The sequence below is a fragment of the Vulpes lagopus genome, chromosome 7, assembly GCF_018345385.1.
Source record: "Vulpes lagopus strain Blue_001 chromosome 7, ASM1834538v1, whole genome shotgun sequence".
Taxonomy (NCBI): Eukaryota; Metazoa; Chordata; class Mammalia; order Carnivora; family Canidae; genus Vulpes; species Vulpes lagopus.
The window spans coordinates 130,511,907-130,533,706 of NC_054830.1; the positions used below are offsets into that span (position 1 = coordinate 130,511,907).

At 40.5% G+C, this 21,800-nt stretch overlaps 2 protein-coding genes across 11 annotated transcripts in view; both read left to right on the forward strand.

Annotated features, from left to right (window-relative positions):
• Window positions 1-405: 405 nt before the first annotated feature.
• On the forward strand, window positions 406-1,338 carry LOC121495264 (putative olfactory receptor 2W6). The gene has a single exon (XM_041762497.1). It carries the CDS (start codon window positions 406-408, stop codon window positions 1,336-1,338), a length of 933 nt encoding a protein of 310 aa, XP_041618431.1.
• Window positions 1,339-19,672: 18,334 nt separating this feature from the next.
• Window positions 19,673-21,800, forward strand: part of LOC121495793 (T-cell-specific guanine nucleotide triphosphate-binding protein 2-like) — a 74,354-nt gene continuing 72,226 nt past the window's right edge. For all 10 annotated transcript variants that reach the window (XM_041763759.1, XM_041763762.1, XM_041763763.1 and 7 more), the window contains exon 1: window positions 19,673-19,869. The gene's annotated coding sequence lies outside the window, so the exon portion shown is untranslated. The remainder of the gene's footprint in view (window positions 19,870-21,800) is intronic.

Genomic DNA, 21,800 nt, shown 5'->3' on the forward strand with positions numbered 1-21,800 from the left:
AGGAAGGGGCAGGGGGAGAGAGAGAGAGAGAAGCTGCCCAAGGGGTCACCTAGAAGGAGTCCTAGCTGGGGAGAGGACAAGGCTGAATGTTAAATGAGATTATGAGTTTTTAGTATTCATAGATCATGCTTTCAAATTAGTGAATTTAGATTCTGGTTATGTTTATAACTGAAATTGGTTGTGATACATTTATTACTATGGATGTCATGCACCTGCAGGAGTTTTCATCCAAATGCAAGGGGAAATAAGATAGAAAGGACAAGAGGAAACAAAAATGTAAAATTTAGGTCACATCTAAGGACCACACTGTCCCTTAAATCCATTATATGTATTAATTACCCACTTATTCTTAAATCCCACTGCAGAGAGTGTGCTACTTCCTGCAGTGATAAGGCTGAAGAGGAGATGGAAACAGCTAATGACAGCACAGGTGGGTATTTCATCTTAGTGGGCTTCTCTGAACGGCCTGAGTTAGAGCTGATCCTCTCTCTCTTTGTCCTGATGTTCTACACCGTAACTCTTGTGGGCAACGTGGCCATCGTCCTGCTCTCTATCCTGGATACTGGACTTCACACACCCATGTACTTCTTCCTTAGAAACCTCTCTGTGCTTGACCTCTGCTTCACCACCAGTATTGTGCCCCAGATGCTGGTGAACATGTGGGGAGGCAACAAGAAGATCAGTTATGCTGGCTGCATGGTCCAGTACTGGGTGGCCTTGGCACTTGGCTCCACTGAGTGTGTGCTCCTTGCAGTAATGGCGGTTGACCGCTATGTTGCAGTTTGCTGGCCTCTGCGCTATGCCTGTATCATGCACCCCAGGCTGTGCCACCTCCTGGCAGCAGCTTCCTGGTCCTTTGGTTTTGCCAACTCCTTTTTACAGTCCTCAATGGCCATCGTGCTGCCTCGATGTGGAAACCAGCGTGTGGACCATTTCTTTTGTGAATTGTTGATCATCATTAAACTCTCCTGTGTGGATACTGGCCCAACAGAATCTAAAATGTTTATTGCCCGGCTAATCATTCTAGGCATGCCTGTCTCCATTATCCTGACCACTTATGTATGCATCACCAGGGCAGTAGCAAAAATGCGCTCAGCAGAGGGAAGGAAAAAGGCCTTTGGGACCTGTGCCTCCCACCTAATGGTAGTCTCACTCTTCTATGGGACCATTATGTTTTTGTATCTGCAGCCCAAGGACAACTACTCCCAGGACCAGAGCAAAGCACTGGCAGTGCTGTACATGATCCTTGCACCCACACTCAACCCTCTGATCTACACGCTGAGGAATAAGGATGTGAAGAAAGCAGTCAGGAGGATGATAGGGAAGGAGCAGGTGTAGGGAGATCAAGAGTGTGAAGAACATGTGAGGCAACCACTGGAGACATATGTGGGGTGCACTTGTTTCACTTTTGTGAAGGGATTGGGAAATCTGCTGTGTTTTATCCTCTAGCTATTCCTGGGATCCTTACGGGGTGGACGCTCACCAGAAGGAAACATAACCATCCCTTAAAGGAACAACTTTGGCTAAGACAATCCTCACTGGCAAGTAATTCTGTGTCTGACTATTGATACTTTCCCATTTTCAATGCATAGTCACAAGCTTGTTCAGGTGCCACCAAATATACATCTAGATGTTATAATAACTCTGATGATAATTCTACTACATTTATTAGGTAGCTACATGACCATAGAAGCTTCTTCATTTTCTCCACCACCACTTTCACTGCACCATCATCAAAACAGATTGTAAAAAACAAACAAACAAACAAACAAATAAACAAAACCAGATTGTAGTCAGCTATAGAGGGTTTAGCCGGTAATGTACATTGCAAAACCTGACCATCATGAATAAATATATGGGGAACAAGGACAAAAGAATAAAAGACAAGTAGACAGAAACTGCACAGTATACCAAGTATTCCTGTTACTTAAAACTGAAAGGAATATCATGACTATTCAAGGCATGGCTGTATAACATGTCAAATTCCACCTAATTTAGAACAATTTTAGAAGAGGTGTTATACATTTCAAAATTATAAAAATGATAAATGAATAAAGAGAACTGTTAAGTAGAGATAAGGTAACTGATGTTAAGGAGATTCTAAATAGAATCTCTGCATACCTTCATAGAAAAAGAGAAGAGGAAAATTAAAAAGCACTATTTTGAGTAAGGAAGTGAAAGCAAAGGGAGTCATGTGGCTTGATTTGCACTGCTACATTCACGTGGTTTTCATGCAATCATGATTGCGTGGTTGCTAATCCACATTGGCATTAACATGTTGCTCAGTCATTCATTCTGTGGCCAAATATGGGCCCCAAGTGCATCCTACCTTTCTGATGGTTGGTTCAACCTATAATGACGTATCATTGTAAGAGAAAGTCTCCATTAATTAAAGCAAGACTTGAGAAAAGCATCCTCTCATTCCCAGAAGAGCACAGTCTTTTCTTACATAGCTCTGGATGTGATGTTATGCCCAGCTATAATAGACTGGAAGCATTACTTCTGTACTTCTTAAATTGCATATCCATGTACTTAGAAAGGAGCCTAACACCCTGTAAATAATCAATAAATATGGGTTGAACGAATGAATATGGCAAATGGCAGCATAGTTTAGAATACCTCAGGACGTCTTTGTGGGGTTATAATGCAACCTTTCATCCTATAGGATGGACTCTTTGTATTGCCATGTGACTGAAGGTACAGACTGAAAAATAAAAATGACTGGCTACAGCCATGTCTACTGAATTCTGTAATAACCACACTAAAACACAATAGGCAGGGATTAGTCCAAATACAAATCATTGCTAAAAAGAAGAAAAAGAAATAATTGCAGTGTTTTTCATCAGCTTTTCAACTAGAGCTGTTCTCAACATGAGGCAATTTTGCCCCCCACCCAGAGGACACTTGGCAATGTCTGGAGACATTTTTGGTGATCACAACACCAGGGAGGTGTTACTGGCATCTAGTAAGTAGAGGTCAAGGATGTTGCTAGATATTGTACAATGCACAGGATAGTCTCCCACAATAAAGAATCATCTACACCAAAATGTCAACAGTGTTGAGGTTGAAAGTCCTAAATTAGAGAAATAAATATGGATGTTCTGATCAGAAGTATAACACTTATAAAGGCAAGCATATTCATGACAGTGAGGTAAACTGATATCTGAACTTCTATGAAGTCAGTGATCACTCTGTGTCAGAGAAGATCTAACTAGGAAAATAGAAATAACTAAGTATTTACAATGAAAGCTATTTAATACAGAGCATTGGTGACACAAGTGATAAAAGGACTGCGAATCCAAATAGGAGATATTGAGGAAACCCTGAGATCAGTAACAGTATGAAGATGCTAACATCCCTAGACTTGAGATAAAAGAAGTTGGTGTTAGTAGAACTCAAGGAGTAGGGTCATCTGGAAGAAACTGCAGTCAGCATAACAGACTGGTCTTGCAGAAACTGGAGCAGCTTTCCACTGCTACTGCCTGAGGTGCCACCTAAAGCAGAATGGGACTAGCCCACCTATCCCTTCATTCTCTCCTCCAATATTCTGTGGATATGGAAACCAGGAAAATGCAGCCTGCAGGGTCGTCAGCACCTCATATCACTCTCTCTACCTCACCACAAACTGACTAGATCAGGGAAGGGCAATAAAGGTATTCAGAGACCAATAGGCTTGGGGTTGGCACCAGTAATCCTTACTAGAGTCTACCTCCATTCTCTCCTTCTGTGAATGTTTCCATCTCATAGAAAATTCAGGCTTTCAGTTTATAGTAGGCAACTTCCCACCTCTCTCCAGCAAGGGGGCCACATGTCCTGCCAGTTATATACCAATCCCAAGTCCATTACTTCAGGTAATACACCATCCTTTTCATCTAGTCTGAGTAACATCTCAGGGTCTGATGGTCTACAAATGAAATAGAAAATAATTGGTTAATATATACATAAAAATATCCATAACAGCCATAGTCTTCATTCCTGTAATGGGTTATAATGCCACTGCTGTTACTGATTTCAATCACATTATTTTATGACCCAGTTTATGTTACTTTTGCTTTCAACCACTATCTGGTGAGTTGTACCAAATTTTTGTTTCTAAAGGTTATGAAGCCTTTTTGGACTGTCATAGTTTTTTTTAAATATTTTATTTCTTTATTCATGAGAGACACACAGAGAGAGGCAGAGACACAGGCAGAGAGAGAAGAAACAGGCTCCCTGCAGGGGTCTGATGTGGGACTCGATCCCAGGACCCTACGATTACAACCTGAGCAAAGGCACATGCTCAACCACTGGGCCACCCAGGTGCCCCTGTCATAGTTTTTAAATAACACTGTCAAACATGGCAGTACTAAGAGTTACCCAGAGAATTGCGTGGGTTTCAAACATTGTGTTTCTTATCCTCATTGTGTAGTAACCAGCCTACTTCCCTTAATAACTGGGATTATTTGCCTTGTATAAGAAATTAATATTCTTAACTAATTCTCAATTCAATGGCATCATGGAATGAAGTCCCATCAGACAAGGTGAAGTCATAACCATTGTTGTGTCTTCTGGTGAACACACTTATCTTTCAAAAAGGAATTAAGACCTCAGAAGCAGCAGAGTTTAAGGTTGTAGGGAATGTAAAGAAAAACTGAAGTGGTTTACACTCATCTCTTCTCCTTGGTTCCTGAGCCCATGGATTCTATCTTTGGGAAAAAAGTAACCAGATATAGAAAGCATATAATACATGATATATAATACCCATAGAATGTTATATACAAGCTGATGAGATAATGTTTATCAGTAGGTTATCCAAATACTCTATCAGATTACCTACTTCTAGATATTATGGTACATGGAAAGAACAATACCTTTTATGGACATAGAGTCATTGTCACATTTTGTTATGTTGAAATGAATTTGAGATGATACTATGTGGAATACCGTGATGGTGAATGAGGCATTCCTGAAATCCTCAGACAATTACACAGAAGCATAGCAAAGAGGGATGGCAAATCCATGTGCAGAATATGTCCTGTTATAGTGATGACAGTTTTTATGTTGGAAGGGGACCAATGGCATAAACCAGGAAGATAGATTGAGGATTCAGGGGATGACAGATAGTTGGGGCTCCATGTGAACCTTCAGTTTTGACAGTTAAGACACTCATTTTTAGTCGTAGGCAGATCGGTATGGTAAGGAAAAATCTATATGACTAAGCCTATGCATAACCTCGATTGCCAGCCCCACTGGCAATTTATACACAGGCCCACTGAGTAACTCTTGGAGTAGCTAAGGAAAGAAGCTGGCTGACACCCACATGCTCACAAATATTCCCAACTCGTGACCATTCTGGGAGGTTCCTCCATATATGCTTTCCCCAGGGCCCATTAACAATCTGGGATTTATTTCTTGAAAATATTGGAGGATGGGACTTTGTACTAAGACTTTTTGTGTTACTTACTCATTGGGCTTTTCGGAAGGTCTGTCCAGAATCCCTATTTTGCCCTGACTCATGGAACATTGGAATTTGTTCTTAAAACCCAAATGGTAGAGTGGCTTTTACTGCAGCATGGATTTGCTATACAGCGTTGAGACATCATATGGACTAATGGGGGAAAAGGTTGGAGCAACAGAACCAAATGTGGTGTATTTTGCATTCCAAATCCAAAGTGGCTCAGCAATTGCAGTGCCTCTTTCTCACAGGTAACCGTTTAAGATATAGTAACTTTTTTCACTTTAGAAGAGAATGAATGAATGTTGCACTTCTTCCTTGGTATGATAGGTCTCTGAAATTTCATGGGTCTTATCTCCTACCTGTTGTCATGCAAATATTTTATGAGGGCATAAGATATTCACAATTTTGTCTGGCCTGATGTCATTAATTTAGTGGGCCAGCATGATATACTGTGAGATTTCTATATGATCAAAGTTCCTATGGATTATATGATGATTGACAGCAGAAGAGTTGAGACAGCTCTGAGGAAAGACAACACAGATATACTGCTTTACATGTCAAGTTAAATTGTACTATTTTTGATAAGTCTTGCTGATTTACATGAAGAAAATCTTATTTTCCAGGGAGGGGACTATGTTGATTTGCTAAAGCAAAGATATCCAATCTTCCACAGATGCTACAATTTTTTATGACTTCCTGATTAACTTTGTGGTAATCTATACTTGTTCCACAAGACCTGGAGTGACCTTGACATTAGATAGGTTAAATGGAAATGGCTCCAATCCTTGCAATTTTTTCCCAGAGTTGCAGTATTGTTTTTTGTTTATGATTTTGCTATCAAGAAATACTTTCAGGGACTTAACTTAGTCCTTTGTACCATAGTAGCTCCCATTCCATAAGAACCAATGTGCAGTTATTGTAAAAGAATATTTCCTCCAGGGATCCCTGGGTGGCGCAACGGTTTGGCGCCTGCCTTTGGCCTGGGCCGTGATCCTGGAGACCCGGGATCGAATCCCATGTCGGGCTCCCTGCATGGAGCCTGCTTCTCCCTCTGCCTGTGTCTCTGCCTCTCTGTCTCTCTCTGTGTGACTATCATGAATGAATAAATAAAATCTTTTTTTTAAAAAAGAATATTTCCTCCAGCTACATATCAAGACCAGTAAAATTAACACAGAATTAATTTGCGGATACACTACCCACTATGACATGGATTTGGCCTAAACTCTATTTGTTAGATGATTTCTTTAAGTTTCCAAACTGGCCTTTTAAATCTGTATATTTTCCTTTGTCTAATGCAGGGTCACCCTGGTAAGTAACTGCAGACTCCCTGTAGGGAAAAGTGAGAGACCTCTACGCTTCATTTTCGTTCTTTAAAAAAAATTTTTTTTTAATTTAAATTCATTCCCAGCACCATTTGTGGAAGAGATTGTCTTTTTATTCCAGTGGATAGTCTTCCCTCCTTTGTTGACTATTAGTTGACCATAAAGTTGAGGGTCCACTTCTGGGTTCTCTATTCTGTTCCATTGATCTATGTGTCTGTTTTTGTGCCAGTACCACACTGTCTTGATGACCACAGCTTTGTAGTACAACCTGAAATCTGGCATTGTGATGCCCCCAGCTATGGTTTTCTTTTTTAAAATTCCTCTGGCTATTCAGGGTCTTTTCTGATTCCACACAAATCTTAAGATGATTTGTTCCAACTCTCTGAAGAAAGTCCATGGTATTATGATGGGGATTGCATTAAACGTGTAAGTTACCCTGGATAAAATTGACATTTTCACAATATTAATTCTGCCAATCCATGAGCATGGAATATTTTTCCATCTCTTTGTGTCTTCCTCAGTTTCTTTCAGAAGTGTTCTGTAGTTTTTAGGGTATAGATCCTTTAGCTCTTTGGTTAGGTTTATTCCTAGGTATCTTATGCTTTTGGGTGCAATTGTAAATGGGATTGACTCCTTCATTTCTCTTTCTTCAGTCTCATTGTTAGTGTATAGAAATGCCATTGATTTCTGGGCATTGATTTTGTATCCTGCCACACTGCCGAAATGCTGGATGAATTCTAGCAACCTTGTAGTGGAGTCTTTTGGATTTTCTATGTATAGTATGTCATCTGCGAAGAGGGAGAGTTTGATTTCTTCTTTGCCAATTTGAATGCCTTTAATGTCTTTTTGTTGTCTGATTGCTGTGGCTAGGACTTCCAGTACTATGTTGAATAGCAGTGGTGAGAGTGGACATCCCTGTCGTGTTCCTGATCTTAGGGGCTTTCCCAGTGCTTCCCCATTGTCAATGATATTTGCTGTGGGCTTTTCGTAGATGGTTTTTAAGATGCCGAGGAATGTTCCCTCTATCCCTATACTCTGAAGTGTTTTGATCAGGAATGGATGCTGTATTTTGTCAAATGCTTTCTCTGCATCTATTGAGAAGATCATATGGTTCTTGTTTTTTCTCTTGCTGATATGATCAATCACATTGATTGTTTTACCAGTGTTGAACCAGTCTTGCATCCCGGGGATAAATCCCACTTGGTCATGGTGAATAATCTTCTTAATGTATTGTTGGATCCTATTGGCTAGTTTCTTGTTGAGAATTTTTGCATCCATGTTCATCAGGGATATTGGTCTATAATTCTCCTTATTGGTGGAGTCTTTGTCTGGTTTTGGAATTAAGGTGATGCTGGCCTCATAGAACAAGTTTGGAAGTACTCCATCTCTTTCTATCTTTCCGAACAGCTTTAGTAGAATAGGTATGATTTCTTCTTTAAACGTTTGATAGAATTCCCCAGGGAAGCCATCTGGCCCTGGACTTTTGTGTCTTGGGAGGTTTTTGATGACTGCTTCGATTTCCTCCCTGGTTATTGGCCTGTTCAGGTTTTCTATTTCTTCCTGCTTCAGTTTTGGTAGTTTGTGGCTTTCCAGAAATGTGTCCATTTCTTGTAGGTTGCCTAGTCATTGGTGTATAGCTGCTCATAATATGTTTGTTTAAAATCATTTTTATGTTTTGGTATTGGTTGTGATCTCTCCTTTTTCATTCGTGATTTTATTATTTTGAGTCTTTTTTCGGTTTCATAAGACTGGCTAATGGTTTATCTATCTTATTAATTCTTTCAAAGAACCAACTCCCGGTTTTGTTGATCATTCTACAGGTCTTCTGGTCTCTATTACATTGAGTCCTGCTCGAATCTTTATTATATCTCTTCTTCTGCTTTGTGTAGGTTTTATTTGCTGTTCTATCTCCAGTTCCTTTAGGTGAGAGGTTAGATTGTATATTTGAGTTTTTTCCAAAATTTTTAAGGGAGGCTTGTGTTGCAATGTATTTCCCTCTCAGAACTGCTTTTGCTGTATCTCAAAGATTTTTAATGGTTGTATACTCATTTTCATTAATTTCCACGAATCTGAAATTCTTCTCTAATTTCCTGGTTGGCCCTTTCACCTTAGCAGGATGCTCTTTAACTTCCATGTGTTTGAATTTCTTCCAAATTTCTTCCTGTGATTGAGCTCTAGTTTCAAAGCATTATGGTCTCAAAATATGCAGGGGACAATCCCAATCTTTTGGTATTGGTTGAGACCTGATTTGTGACCCAGTATGTGGTCTATTCTGGAGAAAGTTCCATGTGCACTGGAGAAGAATGTGTATTCAGTTGCATTCAGAAGCAAAGTTCTGTATATATCTGTGATATCCATCTGGTCCAGTGTATCATTTAAAGCTCTTGGGATCCCTGGGTGGCGCAGAGGTTTGGCGCCTGCCTTTGGCCCAGGGCGCGATCCTGGAGACCCGGGATCGAATCCCACATCGGGCTCCCGGTTCATGGAGCCTGCTTCTCCCTCTGCCTGTGTCTCTGCCTCTCTCACTCTCTCTGTGACTATCATAAATAAATAAAAAAAAATTAAAAAAAAAAAGCTCTTATTTCTTTGGCAATGTTGTGCTTACAATATCTGTCCTTTGCAGAAAGTGCCATGTTGAAGTCTCCTACTATTAGTATATTATTATCTAATAATAATAATACTGTCTTTATTTTGGTTATTAATTGATATACTCAGCCCTTCCCACATTAGGGGCATAAATATTGATGATTGTTAGGTCTTCTTGTTGGATAGTACCCTTAAGTATGATATAGTGTCCCTCTTCATCTCCTACTACGGTCTTTGGATAAACTTTAATTTATATGACATGAGGATTGCTACCCCAGCTTTCTTTTGAGGACCATTTGAATGGTAAATGGTTCTCTAACCATTCATTTTCAGACTGGAGGTGTCCATAGGTCCCAAATGAGTCTCTTGTAGACAGCAAATAGGTGGGTCTTGATTTTTTATCCAGTCTGAAACCCTGCATCTTCTGCTGGGATCATTTAGCTTATTCATGTTCAGAGTTACTATTGAAAGATATGAATTTAGTGTCATCGTAATACCTATTCAGTTCCTGTTTTTGTGGATTATTTCTTTGGGCTTCCTCTTTCTGTTACAGAGTCCCCCTTAATTTTTCTTGCAGAGCCGGTTTTGTGGTCACATATTCTTTCAGTTTCTGCCTATCTTGGAAGCTCTTTATCTCTCCTTCTATTCTCAATGAGAGCCTTGCTGGATAAAGTATTCTTGGCTGCATGTTCTTCTCATTTAGGACCCTGAATATATCCTGCCAGTCCCTTTTGGCCTGTCAGGTCTCTGTGGAGAGGTCTTCTATTAATCTTATATTTCTCCCCATATAAGATAGGGATCTCTTGTCTCTTGCTGCTTTAAGGATTTTCTCTTTATCTTTGGAATTTGCAAATTTCACTATTAAATGTTGAGGTGTTGAAGGGTTTTTATTGATTTTTTTGGTGGGGAACCCCTCTATCTCCTGGATCTGAATGACTACTTCCCTCCCAAATTAGGAAAATTCTCAGCTATGATTTGTTCAAATATGCTTTCTGGCCCTCTGGCCCTGGTGGAGCTCTCTGGAAACCCAATTATACATAGATTTTTCCTTCTGAGGCTATCATTTATTTCCCTTAACCTTTCCTCTTGGTATTTTAGTTGTTTTTCCCCAGATTCTTTCCTTGCTATCAACTTGTCTTCTATGTGTCTCACCCTTTCTTCTACCTCATTAATCCTCCTCATTAGGACCTCCAGTTGGATTGCATCTCATTCAATTGAGTTTTAATTTTGGCTTGATGAGATCTAAATTCTGCAGTCATGAAGTCTCTTAAATCCTTTATACTTTTTTCCAGAGCCACCAGTAGCTTTATAATTGTGCTTCTGAATTGGCTTTCTGACATTGAATTGTAATCCAAATTCTGTAACTCTGTGGCAGAGAGTACTGTTTCTGATTCTTTCTTTTGTGGTGAGTTCTTTCTAGTCATTTTGCTCAGTGCAGAGTGGCTGTATGAGCGAGCTGAGTCAATAATATCAACCATAACCTAAGTAAATTTCACCCTAGATGATTCTGACAAGGTCAGAAACCAGAAATTGAAAACAAAGATCAGACCAAAATAAAACAAAAGGATCACTAAAGTGAAAAACAAAGTTTAAAACAAAGTAGAAAGAAATAAAAGGCCAAGGAATCCCAAAGAAGAAGAAGGAAAAAAAGACAAAAAAGCAAAAGTAAAGAGGGGAAAAAAAGAAAAAAGAAAAAAAGACAAGGAAAAAAGGGTGGGGGGCTTGGGAGATGGTGGTGGTGACAACGTTGTAGTGGAGGGTGGATATATTGTACCTGAGGGTTCCTAGACGGTGATCCTCTTGGTTCTGAGTATATTAAGTTCTGTATGTTAGAAGATGCTCAGTCCCAAGTTTATATAAACCAGAAAATCTTGTAGAAAGCCCCAACATTGACCACCAAAACATAAATGAGATAAAAGTGGGGGGGGCAGGCAGATAGGGAATGAGGAATCTCACAGAATGAATCAGCATGGTATACCACTTGGTTCTGGGTGCACACTGGTCATGTTTTAGAAGGTATTAACTTCCACCATTGTAGAACAAAACGAGGCAGAGAAAACAAACAAACAAACAAAAAAACCCCACAAAACAAAAAAAACCCATAAATCTTGTAAATCTCCCAACGTTAAGTTGAGTATGTTGAAGGGATTCTAGAAGTGGAAAATATATCTAGGACCTGTAACTGTAGAAATTTGAAAGTGAGAAAGGAAAAAACTTACAAATGAAGAGGTGGTAAAATATTGTAGTTAAGGTGGGAAAAGAGGAAAAAAATTGGAAATTTACAGTCTGATATTGAAACGAGTTGTACTGGAAAAAGGAAGAAAAACAGTCGGATGGGTACCCTCTGGTTCTACATACTGTAAATCCCTTGTCTTTCCCTGAAGCTTTCCAGCAGTGCTGGGTCAAGAACTTGCTCTTCCCCTGTTCTTCCAGCTGGTCTTCTGGGGGTGTATGCTGTGCTGATTCTAAGGTATGTGTACCTGGCGGAGCTGCCCCACCCTCTGCTGGGCGCTGGGCTCAGTGGGAGCAGTTGACCCCATGAGACCTCTGTTCCCCAGCGGTCCACCTCTCCCAGGTGCAGGGTGACACAAGGAGGAACAACAACACTGGCGGTGGCCAGGTCTCCAGCCCTGGAGTCATCTCCCCACTAGTAACTAATGGAATATCCCAATCCACACTGGCCTAGATGCTCCTGGGTGGTGCGGTGCACTGATCTGCACAGCTTGGGGGTGCCTAGTAGCAGGAGAGTCTTTGTTGTCCTGTGCCCTTCCTGTTTCCATCTATACTGGGGAGAGTGCAGGATCGTGGGCTGTGTCCCATCGGCGCCCTGGGATCTGGGGCCCTGTGCTGCTGGAATTGTGCTCTGGGGCCAGTGCTCCTGAAGTCAGCAGGGCACAGACCCCTCTGTCTGGAGCTGCCCACCTGACAGACCTGGCTTCTCCCTGATGCCCTGCTGGGTGCATGCTCTAGCCTTTTACAGAGATTGGCCCACAGTTTGTGGTGTGCTTTCCCCCAGGTGCAGTTCCTCTATTAGTGACTCCAGGAGACTGGAGGCCTCACTGCTCCTCCTGCAATTCCGCCCGATTTCCTTGCTAAGCGTCTTTTTGGCTAGGAAGAATCTGATGCAGATTTTTTTAAGTTCCCGCTTCTGCAGGGCCGGGCTTTTCTGTTCCGGAGGCTTTCTCTGCTGGCCTTAGCCCAGCTTCTAGCAGTGCCTCTCCCCCACTTGATTCATTTTTATTTTATTTTTTTTCTGACTTCCTACCTTGTTAGAAGTGAAAACGTTTCTCTCTGTAGCGTTCTGGCTGTTCTCTCCTTAAATCTCAGGTCGAATTCATGGTTTTCAGGATGGTTTGAAAATTATCTAGGTAAGTTGGTGGGGCCAGGTGAGTTGATGACACTATTCCTCTGGCATCTTGCTGGCAGCCTCCAATCCCAATCTTTTCCTATTGGGTGAGACCTGATTTATGACCCAGTATGTGGTGTATTCTGGATAAAGTTCCATGTGCACTGGAGAAAAATGTGTATTCAATTGCGTTCAGATAAAGTTCTGTATATATCTGTGAAATCCATCTGCTCCAATGTAACATTTAAAGCCCTTGTCTCTTTGGTGTTGTCCTTAGAACATCTGTCATTTGCAGAAAGTGCCATGTTGAAGTCTCCTGCTATTAGTGTATTATTATCTAAGCATGTCTTTGGTTATTAATTGATTGATATCCTTGGCAGCTCCCACATTAGGGGCATAAATACTCATGATTGTTAAGTCTTCTTGTTGGATAGACCCTTTAATTTTGATATAGTGTCCCTATTCGTCTCTTACTACAGTCTTTGGTATAAACTTTAATTTACCTGATATGAGGATTGCTACCCCAACTTTCTTTTGAAGACCATTTGAATGGCAAATCGTTCTCCAGCATTTTTAGGCTGGAGGTGTGCTTAGGTCTAAAGTGAGTCTCTGTGAGTAGACAGCAAATAGATGGGTCTTGATTTTTTATCCAGTCCAAAACCCTGCATCTTTTGATGGGATCATTTAGCCCATTCATGTTAAGAGTAACTATTGAAGGATATGAATTTAGTGTCATTGTAAAACTTACTCAGTTGCTGTTTTTGTGGATTATTCTTTGGGCTTCCTCTTTCTTTTATAGGGTCCCCCTTAATATCTCTTGCAGAACTGGTTTGGTGGTCACATATTCTTTCAGTTTTTGCCTATCTGGGAAGCTCTTTATCTCTCCTTCTATTCTGAATGAGAGCCTTTCTAGATAAAGTATTCTTAGCTGTATGTTCTTCTCATTTAGTACCTTGAATATATCCTGCCAGCCCTTTCTGTCTTGCCAAGTCTCTTTGGAGAGGTGTGCTGTTAATCTGATATTTCTCCCCATATAAGTTAAGAATCTCTTGTCTCGAGCTGCTTTAAGGATTTTATCTTTGGAATTTGCAAGTTTCACTATTAAATGTCAAGGGTTTTGAGTGGTTTTTATTGATTTTTTTGGGGGAACCTCTCTTTGTGTTGGATCTGAATGTCTGTTTCCCTCCCCAAATTAGGGAATTTCTCAGCTATGATTCATTCAAATATACTTTCTGTCCCTCTTGGCATCTTATGGAATCCCAATTATATGTAGATTCTTCCTTCTGAGGCTATCATTTATTTCCCTAAGTGTTTCCTCATGGTCTCTTAACTGTTTTTCTCTTTTTTCCCCAAGCTTCCTTCCCTACCATCAACTTGTCTTCTGTGTCAGTCTCTCTTTCTTCCACCTCATTAATCCTGGTCATTAGGACATCCAGTTTGGGTTGCATCTAACTTAATTTATTTTTAATTTTGGCCTGATTAGATCTCAATTCAGCAGTAATGAAATCTCTAGAGTCCTTTATGCTTTTTTCCAGAGCCACTAGTAGCTTTATAATTGTGCTTTTGAATTGGCTTTCTGACACCGAATTGTAATCCAAATTCTGTAACTCTGAAAAAAAAATTCTGTAACTCTGTGGCAGAGAGTACTGTTTCTGATTCTTTCTTTTGTGGTGAGTTCTTCTTTCTAGCTATTTTTCTCAGTGCAGAGTGTCTGTATGAGTGAGCTGAGTCAAGAGTATCAACTATGATCTAAGTAAATTTCACCCTAGATGATTCTGACAGGGTCAGAGATCAGAAATTGAAAACAAAGATCACATCACTTGCCATCAGGGAAATACAAATCAAAACCACAATGAGATACTACCTCACACCAGTGAGAATGGGGAAAATTAACAAGGTAGGAACCAACAAATGTTGGAGAGGATGTGGAGAAAGAGGAACCCTCTTGCATTGTTGATGGGAATGTGAACTGGTGCAGGAACTCTGGAAGACTGTGTGGAGGTTCCTCAAAGAGTTAAAAATAGATCTGCCCTATGACCCAGCAATTGCACTGCTGGGGATTTACTCCAAAGATTCAGATGCAGTGAAACACCGGGACACCTGCACCCCGATGTTTATAACAGCAATGTCCACAATAGCCAAACTGTGGAAGGAGCCTTGGTGTCCATCGAAAGATGAATGGATAAAGAAGATGTGGTCTATGTATAGAATGGAATATTACTCAGCCATTAGAAATGACAAATATCCACCATTTGCTTCGACGTGGATGGAACTGGAGGGTATGCTGAGTGAAATAAGTCAATCAGAAAAGGACAAACATTATATGGTCTCATTCATTTGGGGAATATAAAAAATAATGAAAGGGAATAAAGAGGAAAGAAGAAAAAATGAGTGGGAAATATCAGAAAGGGAGACAGAACATGAGTTAGGAGTCTCTCTGGGAAACGAACAAGGGGTGGTAGAAAGGGAGGTGGGTGGGGGGTGGGGGTGATGGGCACTGAGGGGGGCACTTGATGGGATGAGCACTGGGTGTTATGCTATATGTTGGCAAATTGAACTCCAATAAAAAAAAAAGAAAACAAAGATCAGACTGAAGTAAAACAAAAGGACCACTAAAGTAAAAAACAAAGTTTAAAACAAAGTAGGAAGAAATAAAAGGCCAAAGAATCCCAAAGAAGAAGAAAAAAAGATAAAAGTGAAAAAAAAGAAGGAAAAAAGGCAAAAGTAAAGAGAAAAAAAAGAGAGAAGAAAAGAAGGTGGGGAACTGGTAGATGGTGGTGATAACCATGCTGTAGTCGAGGGTGAATGTAATCTACCTGAGGGATCCTAGAGGGTAATCCTCTTGGTTCTAAGTATATTAAGTTCTGTATATTAGAAGATGCTCAGTCCCAGATTTATATAAACCAGCAATACTTGTATAAAGCCCCAACATTGACTACCAAAACATAAACAAGATAAAAGAGGGGGGCAGAATGGGAATGAATAGAGAATATAATCTCACAGAATGAACCAGCATGGCATTCCACTTGATTCTGGGTGCGTTCTGCTCATGTTTTAGGAGGTATTAACTTCTGTCATTGTAGAATAAATGAGGCAGAGTAAACAAAAAACAGAAAACAAAAACCCATATCTCGTATATCTCCCAAAATTAAATTGAATCTGTTGAAGGGAATCCAGAAATGGAAAATATATCTAAGACATGCAATTGTAGAAATATGAAAGTCAAAAAGGAAGAAACTTAAAAATGAGGAGCTGGTAAAATATTGTAATTAAGGTGGGAAAATAGAAAAATATTGGAAATTTTTAGTCTGATATAAAAAGAGTTCTAATGGAAACAGGGAAAAAATATTTTAAAAAGTGGGGGAACCCTTTAGTTCTATATACTATAAATCCCCCGACTTCCCCTGGAGCTTTCCAGTGCTGCTTGGTCAAGAACTTGCTCTTCCTCAGTTCTTCCAGGTGGTCTTCTGGGGGAGGGATCTGTTGTGCTGATTCTCAGGTGTGTGTGCCTGGGGGAGATGCCCCACCCTCTGCCAGGTGCTGGGCTCAGTGTGAGCTGTTTATCCTGTGAAGTCTTTGTTTCCTGGTGGCCCCTCCGTTCCCAGGCACAGGGTGAAACAAGGAGGAAAAACAATGGCAGCATAGATCTCCGTCTCTGGAGTCAGTTCCCCACTAGTAACTAATACAGTCTCCCTGTCTGTACTGTTCTAGATGCTCTTGGTCAAGCAGATGCACTGATCTGCCCAGCTTGCAGGGTGCCCAGGGGCAAGAGAGTTCTCACTTTCCTGTGCCCTCCCCACTTCTGCTTGTTCCAGGAGAAATGCAGGATCGTGGGCTTTGTCTGCTTGGCACCCTGGAATCTGGGGCCCTGTGCTGCTGGAACTGCTCTCCTGAGGTCTAAGGTCCTGAAGGCAATGGGGCACAGCCACGTGCATCCCAAGTGGACCTGTGCCTAACTGACTGGCTTCTCCCAAATGTCCCGAGGGCTGTGGTCCTCTAGACCTTTACCAAGATAGGTCTGTGGTGTGTGGTGCACTTTCCTCTGGGGCGCACTTCCTCTATTAGAGACTCTGGGAAATCTGGAGGCTTCACTCCTCATGGGGCCCCTTGCCCACTTTATACTTTTTATTTATTTTTTTCTGCCTTCCTATCTTGCTAGAAGTGAAAACTTTTCTCTCTGTGGTGTTCCGGATGTTCTCTCTTTAAATCTCAGGTCAAATTCAGAGGTCTTCAGGGTCTTTTGAAAGTTATTTGGTGGGACCAGATTGAGTTGAGGACTCCTACTCTTCTAGGAAACATTTAAAGAAGAGTAAATTCCTATTCTTTTCAAACCAGTTCAAGAAATAGAAGAGGAGGGAAACTTCCAAATTCATTTTATAAAGCCAGCATTACCCTGATACCAAAATTAGATAAAAACATTAAAAGAGAGAGAGAGAGAGAGAACTGCAGGCCAATATCTCTGATGAACATAGATGTAAAACTCCTCACAAAATATTAGCAGGCCAAATGTAACAATACGTTAAAATATCATTCACTAACATTATGTGAGATTTATTTTCAGATGCAAATGTGGTTCAATATATGCAACTCATTCAAAATAAATCAAACATGGTATATCACATGAAAAACAGAAAGAGTAAACTCATATGATCCTTTCAATAAATGCAGAAAAAACATCTACAAAGTACAAAATGTACTCATATTTAAAAACCCTCTACAAAGCAGGTTTAGAGGGAAGAAACCTCAACATTATAAAGCCTATATATGAAAAATTTACAGTGAACATCATACTCAATGGTGAAAACCTGAGTGCATTTCCCCTAAGGTCAGGATTAAGACAAGGATATCCACTCTTACTACATTTATTCAAGATAACACTATAAGTTCTAGCCACAGCAATCAGACAAGAAAAAGGAATGAAAGGCATCCAAATTGGTAATGAACTGCTAGAACTGATCAATAAAATCAGAAATGTTACAGGATACAAAATCAATGTGCAGAAATCCATTGCACTTCTATAAACTAATAATACAGCAACAGAAAGAGAAATTACAAAAAGCATCCCATTTAAAATTGCACGAAAAATATAACATACCTAGGAACAAACTTAATCAAAGCAGTGAAAGACCTGCACCCTGAAAACTATAAAACATTGATGAAAGACTGAAGATGACACAAACAAATGGAAAGATCTCATGCAGTGGAAGAACAAATATTGTAAAATATCCACACAATGCATAGAACTATACAGATTTAGCGCAATCCCTATCAAAATACCAACAGCAGTTTTCACAGAACTGGAACAAGTAATTCTAAAAGTTGTATGGAACCACAAAAGACCCCAAATAGCTAAAGCCATCCTGAGAAAGGAAAACAAAGCTGGAGGTATCACAATTCCAGATCTCAAGTGATACTTTAAACTGGTAGTAATTAAAACAGTATTGTATTGGCACAAAGATATACACAAGATCAATAGAACAAAACTGAAAGCCCAGAAATAAATCTACATGTATAAGGTATAAGAAAGAAGAGAAGAATATGGAAAGGGTAAAATCAATTTTCCAACAAGTGGTTTTGAGAAAACTGGACAGCTACATGTAAAAGATGTAGCGGGACCACTTTCCACACCATAGCCCCCCAAAAAATCAAAATGGACTAACAAGCTAAATGTGATATCTGAAACCATAAAATTGTTCACATAGGTCTTGTTTCTTCAACTACAAAACAGTTGTCTCTTAAAACGACATGAATAAAAATAATTTTACAGGAGGATCTTTGAGTGTGCTCATCTATAACAATTATCAAATAGCAAATCAGTATAAGACATTGCATAGGAAATGCTACCATTTTTGTAAAAAGAAGAAATAGATATGCATATTTCTTTACATGTTCATTAAATGGACCTGTAAGGGTGACATAGTCCCTCTTACAGAAACTTGAGGAATGGCCATTGTGTGCATTGTATACATCTTAGAGCTCTTGGTTTATAAACTACATAGTTGATTTCTTTTCAACAAATACAGGAAAAAAATAAATAAATTGCTTAGAATGTTTCACACGATCAGGAAAGGGTTATACTTACAAATATAGTTTTATTTAAAAGGATAGAGACACATAGGATGGGTCTGGGAGGGAGTACACAGCTTTCATGCCTGTCTCCATGGAGCCAGAGCACACCACCATCCTGGAACATCAACCAGGAAGCCCACTGAGCCTTGGTGGTCAGAGTTTTGCTTGAGGTTTCATCACAAAGACATGACTGCTCAAGTAATTGGCTACTTGATTGAGCTTAATCTTCAATCTCCCTTCTCCTCCCCAGAGGTCCAACTGGCCCAAAGTCCCCATCCTCTAAACATGGTTGGTCTTCCTGGTGGCCAGCCACTGACCTGAAGCTACCTAGGATCTTACCTGGAATCACTTCATTAGCATAACAAAGTCAGCTCCTTTCACTCAGGTAATTCCCAGGGTTTCTGAAGCTCTGTGCCAGGAACCAGGGACAAGGACTAGATACACTTTTATTAGACTTCACTCCCCAGAGAGTTTGGGCTGTCCAAGGTTAACAGGGTTGGGGGGGTGGGCGCTGGTATGAGAGTCATTTTCCAGGACTCAGCCTGTGTTCTCTGATTCCAGATTCAGATTCTGCCTGGCCCGGAGCCTGGGGCCTGGTTAGAGTATCCTCTTGGGGGTCGCTGAGAAGCCCCCTGCCTGGGTTCCTGTGCCCTCCTCTCACTCATGTTGCTAAAACACACAAAATCACTGTCCATGGTGCCTTTCAGTTTCACTTCCTGGCAATGCCTGTGTTTCTCAGAAAAGGAGCCCTCAGAACTTTCCTTTCACTTTCTGTTCCTAGATATTCAGAGCTCTGCAATGTGATGACTGCCTCTTTACTATTGGCCAAGTTCCTGTGAGGGTGGAGCAGAGGCCAGAGATTATTTAAGTCCTGCCAGCTCCTCACACACAGTTTAGACATTGCAAGTGACGGTCAGCTCTTTTATCTCTGCAGAGTGACCACACTAGCACACAGGACCTGTTCCAGTGCAAGGCCAGTCTGTGCAGAGGAGTGTTTCTGCCCTGGGCTGCAGGGAGCACTTCATCCAGGCTCTGCATTTCCTGCCCTGCCAGGGGACACATTCAGAGCTCAACTCTGACACCAGAAGTCTCTTTTCTTTCAGGAGCTGGTAAGCAAGAGGCTACTTTGGATTGTGTGCAGATCTAAAAATAGAATCATAGATCTGTAGGTCTAAGGGTGGGAGAGACTGGATGCTCCATTTTGGGTGCTGTGGACTTGGTAGACTGAGGGCAGGATGTCTGGTGGATGAAGCAGTTAACTATTTGGGACATTTTCAGAGAGCAGCTTCAGAACACACTTTATTCATAAGAACTGCAGAAGGATCACGTGAATGTCAGGGCTCTCAGTGCATAAGGCCTTTTCTCTAAGAGCTTCTGGATCAGACACTTCCCATCTCTTGCCTAAATACCTTTCCCTGGGGAGATGATGCATATTAATCTGTTGAAAAACAAAATTCAAATCAATAAATTTTAATGAGCTAATCAGCTTTATTAAATGATTCATGAATTAGGCAGCATCTTATCCAGCAAATAGAAAGGAGATCCATGGGACCCCTGGGTGGCTCAGTGGTTGAGAGTCTGCCTTTGGCTCAGGGCATGATCCCAGTGTCCTGGGATCAAGTCCTACATCAGGCTTCCTGCGTGGAGCCTGCTTCTCCCTCTGCTTGTGTCCCTGCTTCTCTAGAGAGAGAAGTGTGTGTGTCTGTGTGTGTCTTTCATGAATACATAAATAAATAAAATCTTAAAAAAAGAAAAAAGAAAGAAAAGAAAGGAGTTCCATTGAGCTGTAGGAAAGGAAATGTTTTTAAACTAAGAGAAGTAGAGAAAAAGGAAGAAGTCATTAACAATTCCTTTGCCACTGTGAGGGCATCAGCCTTGCAGCAGAGCTTCAAGCTAACTGGAAAACACACACAAAGAACATACTGATAACCAGTGCTAGGTGACACTAGGATAAAGATGAGCTGTGGGTATACAACTGTCTCAGAAGAGGAGGTGTGAAGCCTCTAGGGCAAAAGTAATTTTTCCGGGATAATGGGCCTGACAAGTCAGACATTGCTGGTAGACTGTTTCCACAATTTTCTAGAAGTCCCCCCTCCAATGTCTAGCCATAGTTTGAATCATTTTAAATGCATATGATGGGTGAAGGAATGAAAAAACAGCAACAAAAAGGAGCTTGCTAGTGAGCCAAGGAAAACAAAGCAGCTGTTTTGGGCTTCCCGAAAAGCCCTGACTGTTCAACTTACAGCCGTTGTTTATCTTACTTTCTCTGGGTCAGAAGCAGAGTGTTGCCATGATAGCCTGACATCAGAATGGCAAAAATCTCTGAGGCAATGAGGGACATTTTTGCAGCAGCAGAATGGATTTTGTCCACATGTGCCTCAGTCTTTACAGATTCTTTTGGGGGCTGCCTTTGCATAAAGGTCAGCTGGGGCATTTTCCTGGTAGTCTGAAGTAGGTCTTTGAGTGTGAGCCTCAGTTTTGAGGACAGCAATTTCAGAAGGTAGGAGAGTAATTACAAGTGATAACATTATACTAGGACATATCAAATTTCCAGGAATTTCACAAGATCTAGAACAATTATACACTTATGCAAATGCAACATATTTCACAGGATCTTTGTGTTCTAAGAAGATCCCTTAAATGGTAAGGGAACATTCACATCCTATTACCAAAGGTGGATCAAATGTTTAAAACAAACAAATCTTTGCATTTTAATAGATAGGAAACCAAGTTCTAGTTTTGCACCAGTTTACTTTTGTATGAGAACATTCATTGCAATTAGTCAGTCCTGACCTTGAATAAATTCCCTTCTAGAGATTCCTTTTTCATAACCTTTTTACAACTTTCTTTTGCCTCAAAAAAATGTGTTTCTCCAGTCCGTATACTTTTTTTTTAACCAAAAATATATATCCCAGTTTTCTTTCTTTCAGATATGTTTCCTTTTTAAATGTTTTTTAAAAAAGATTTTATTTATTTATTCATGAGAGACACAGAGAGAGGCAGAGACAGGCACAATGCAGGGAGCCTGATGTGGGACTCC

Bases quoted from the DNA above. Each gene is read 5' to 3' on its own strand.
- LOC121495264 (XM_041762497.1), top strand. From the start codon at position 406: ATGGAAACAGCTAATGACAGCACAGGTGGGTATTTCATCTTAGTGGGC.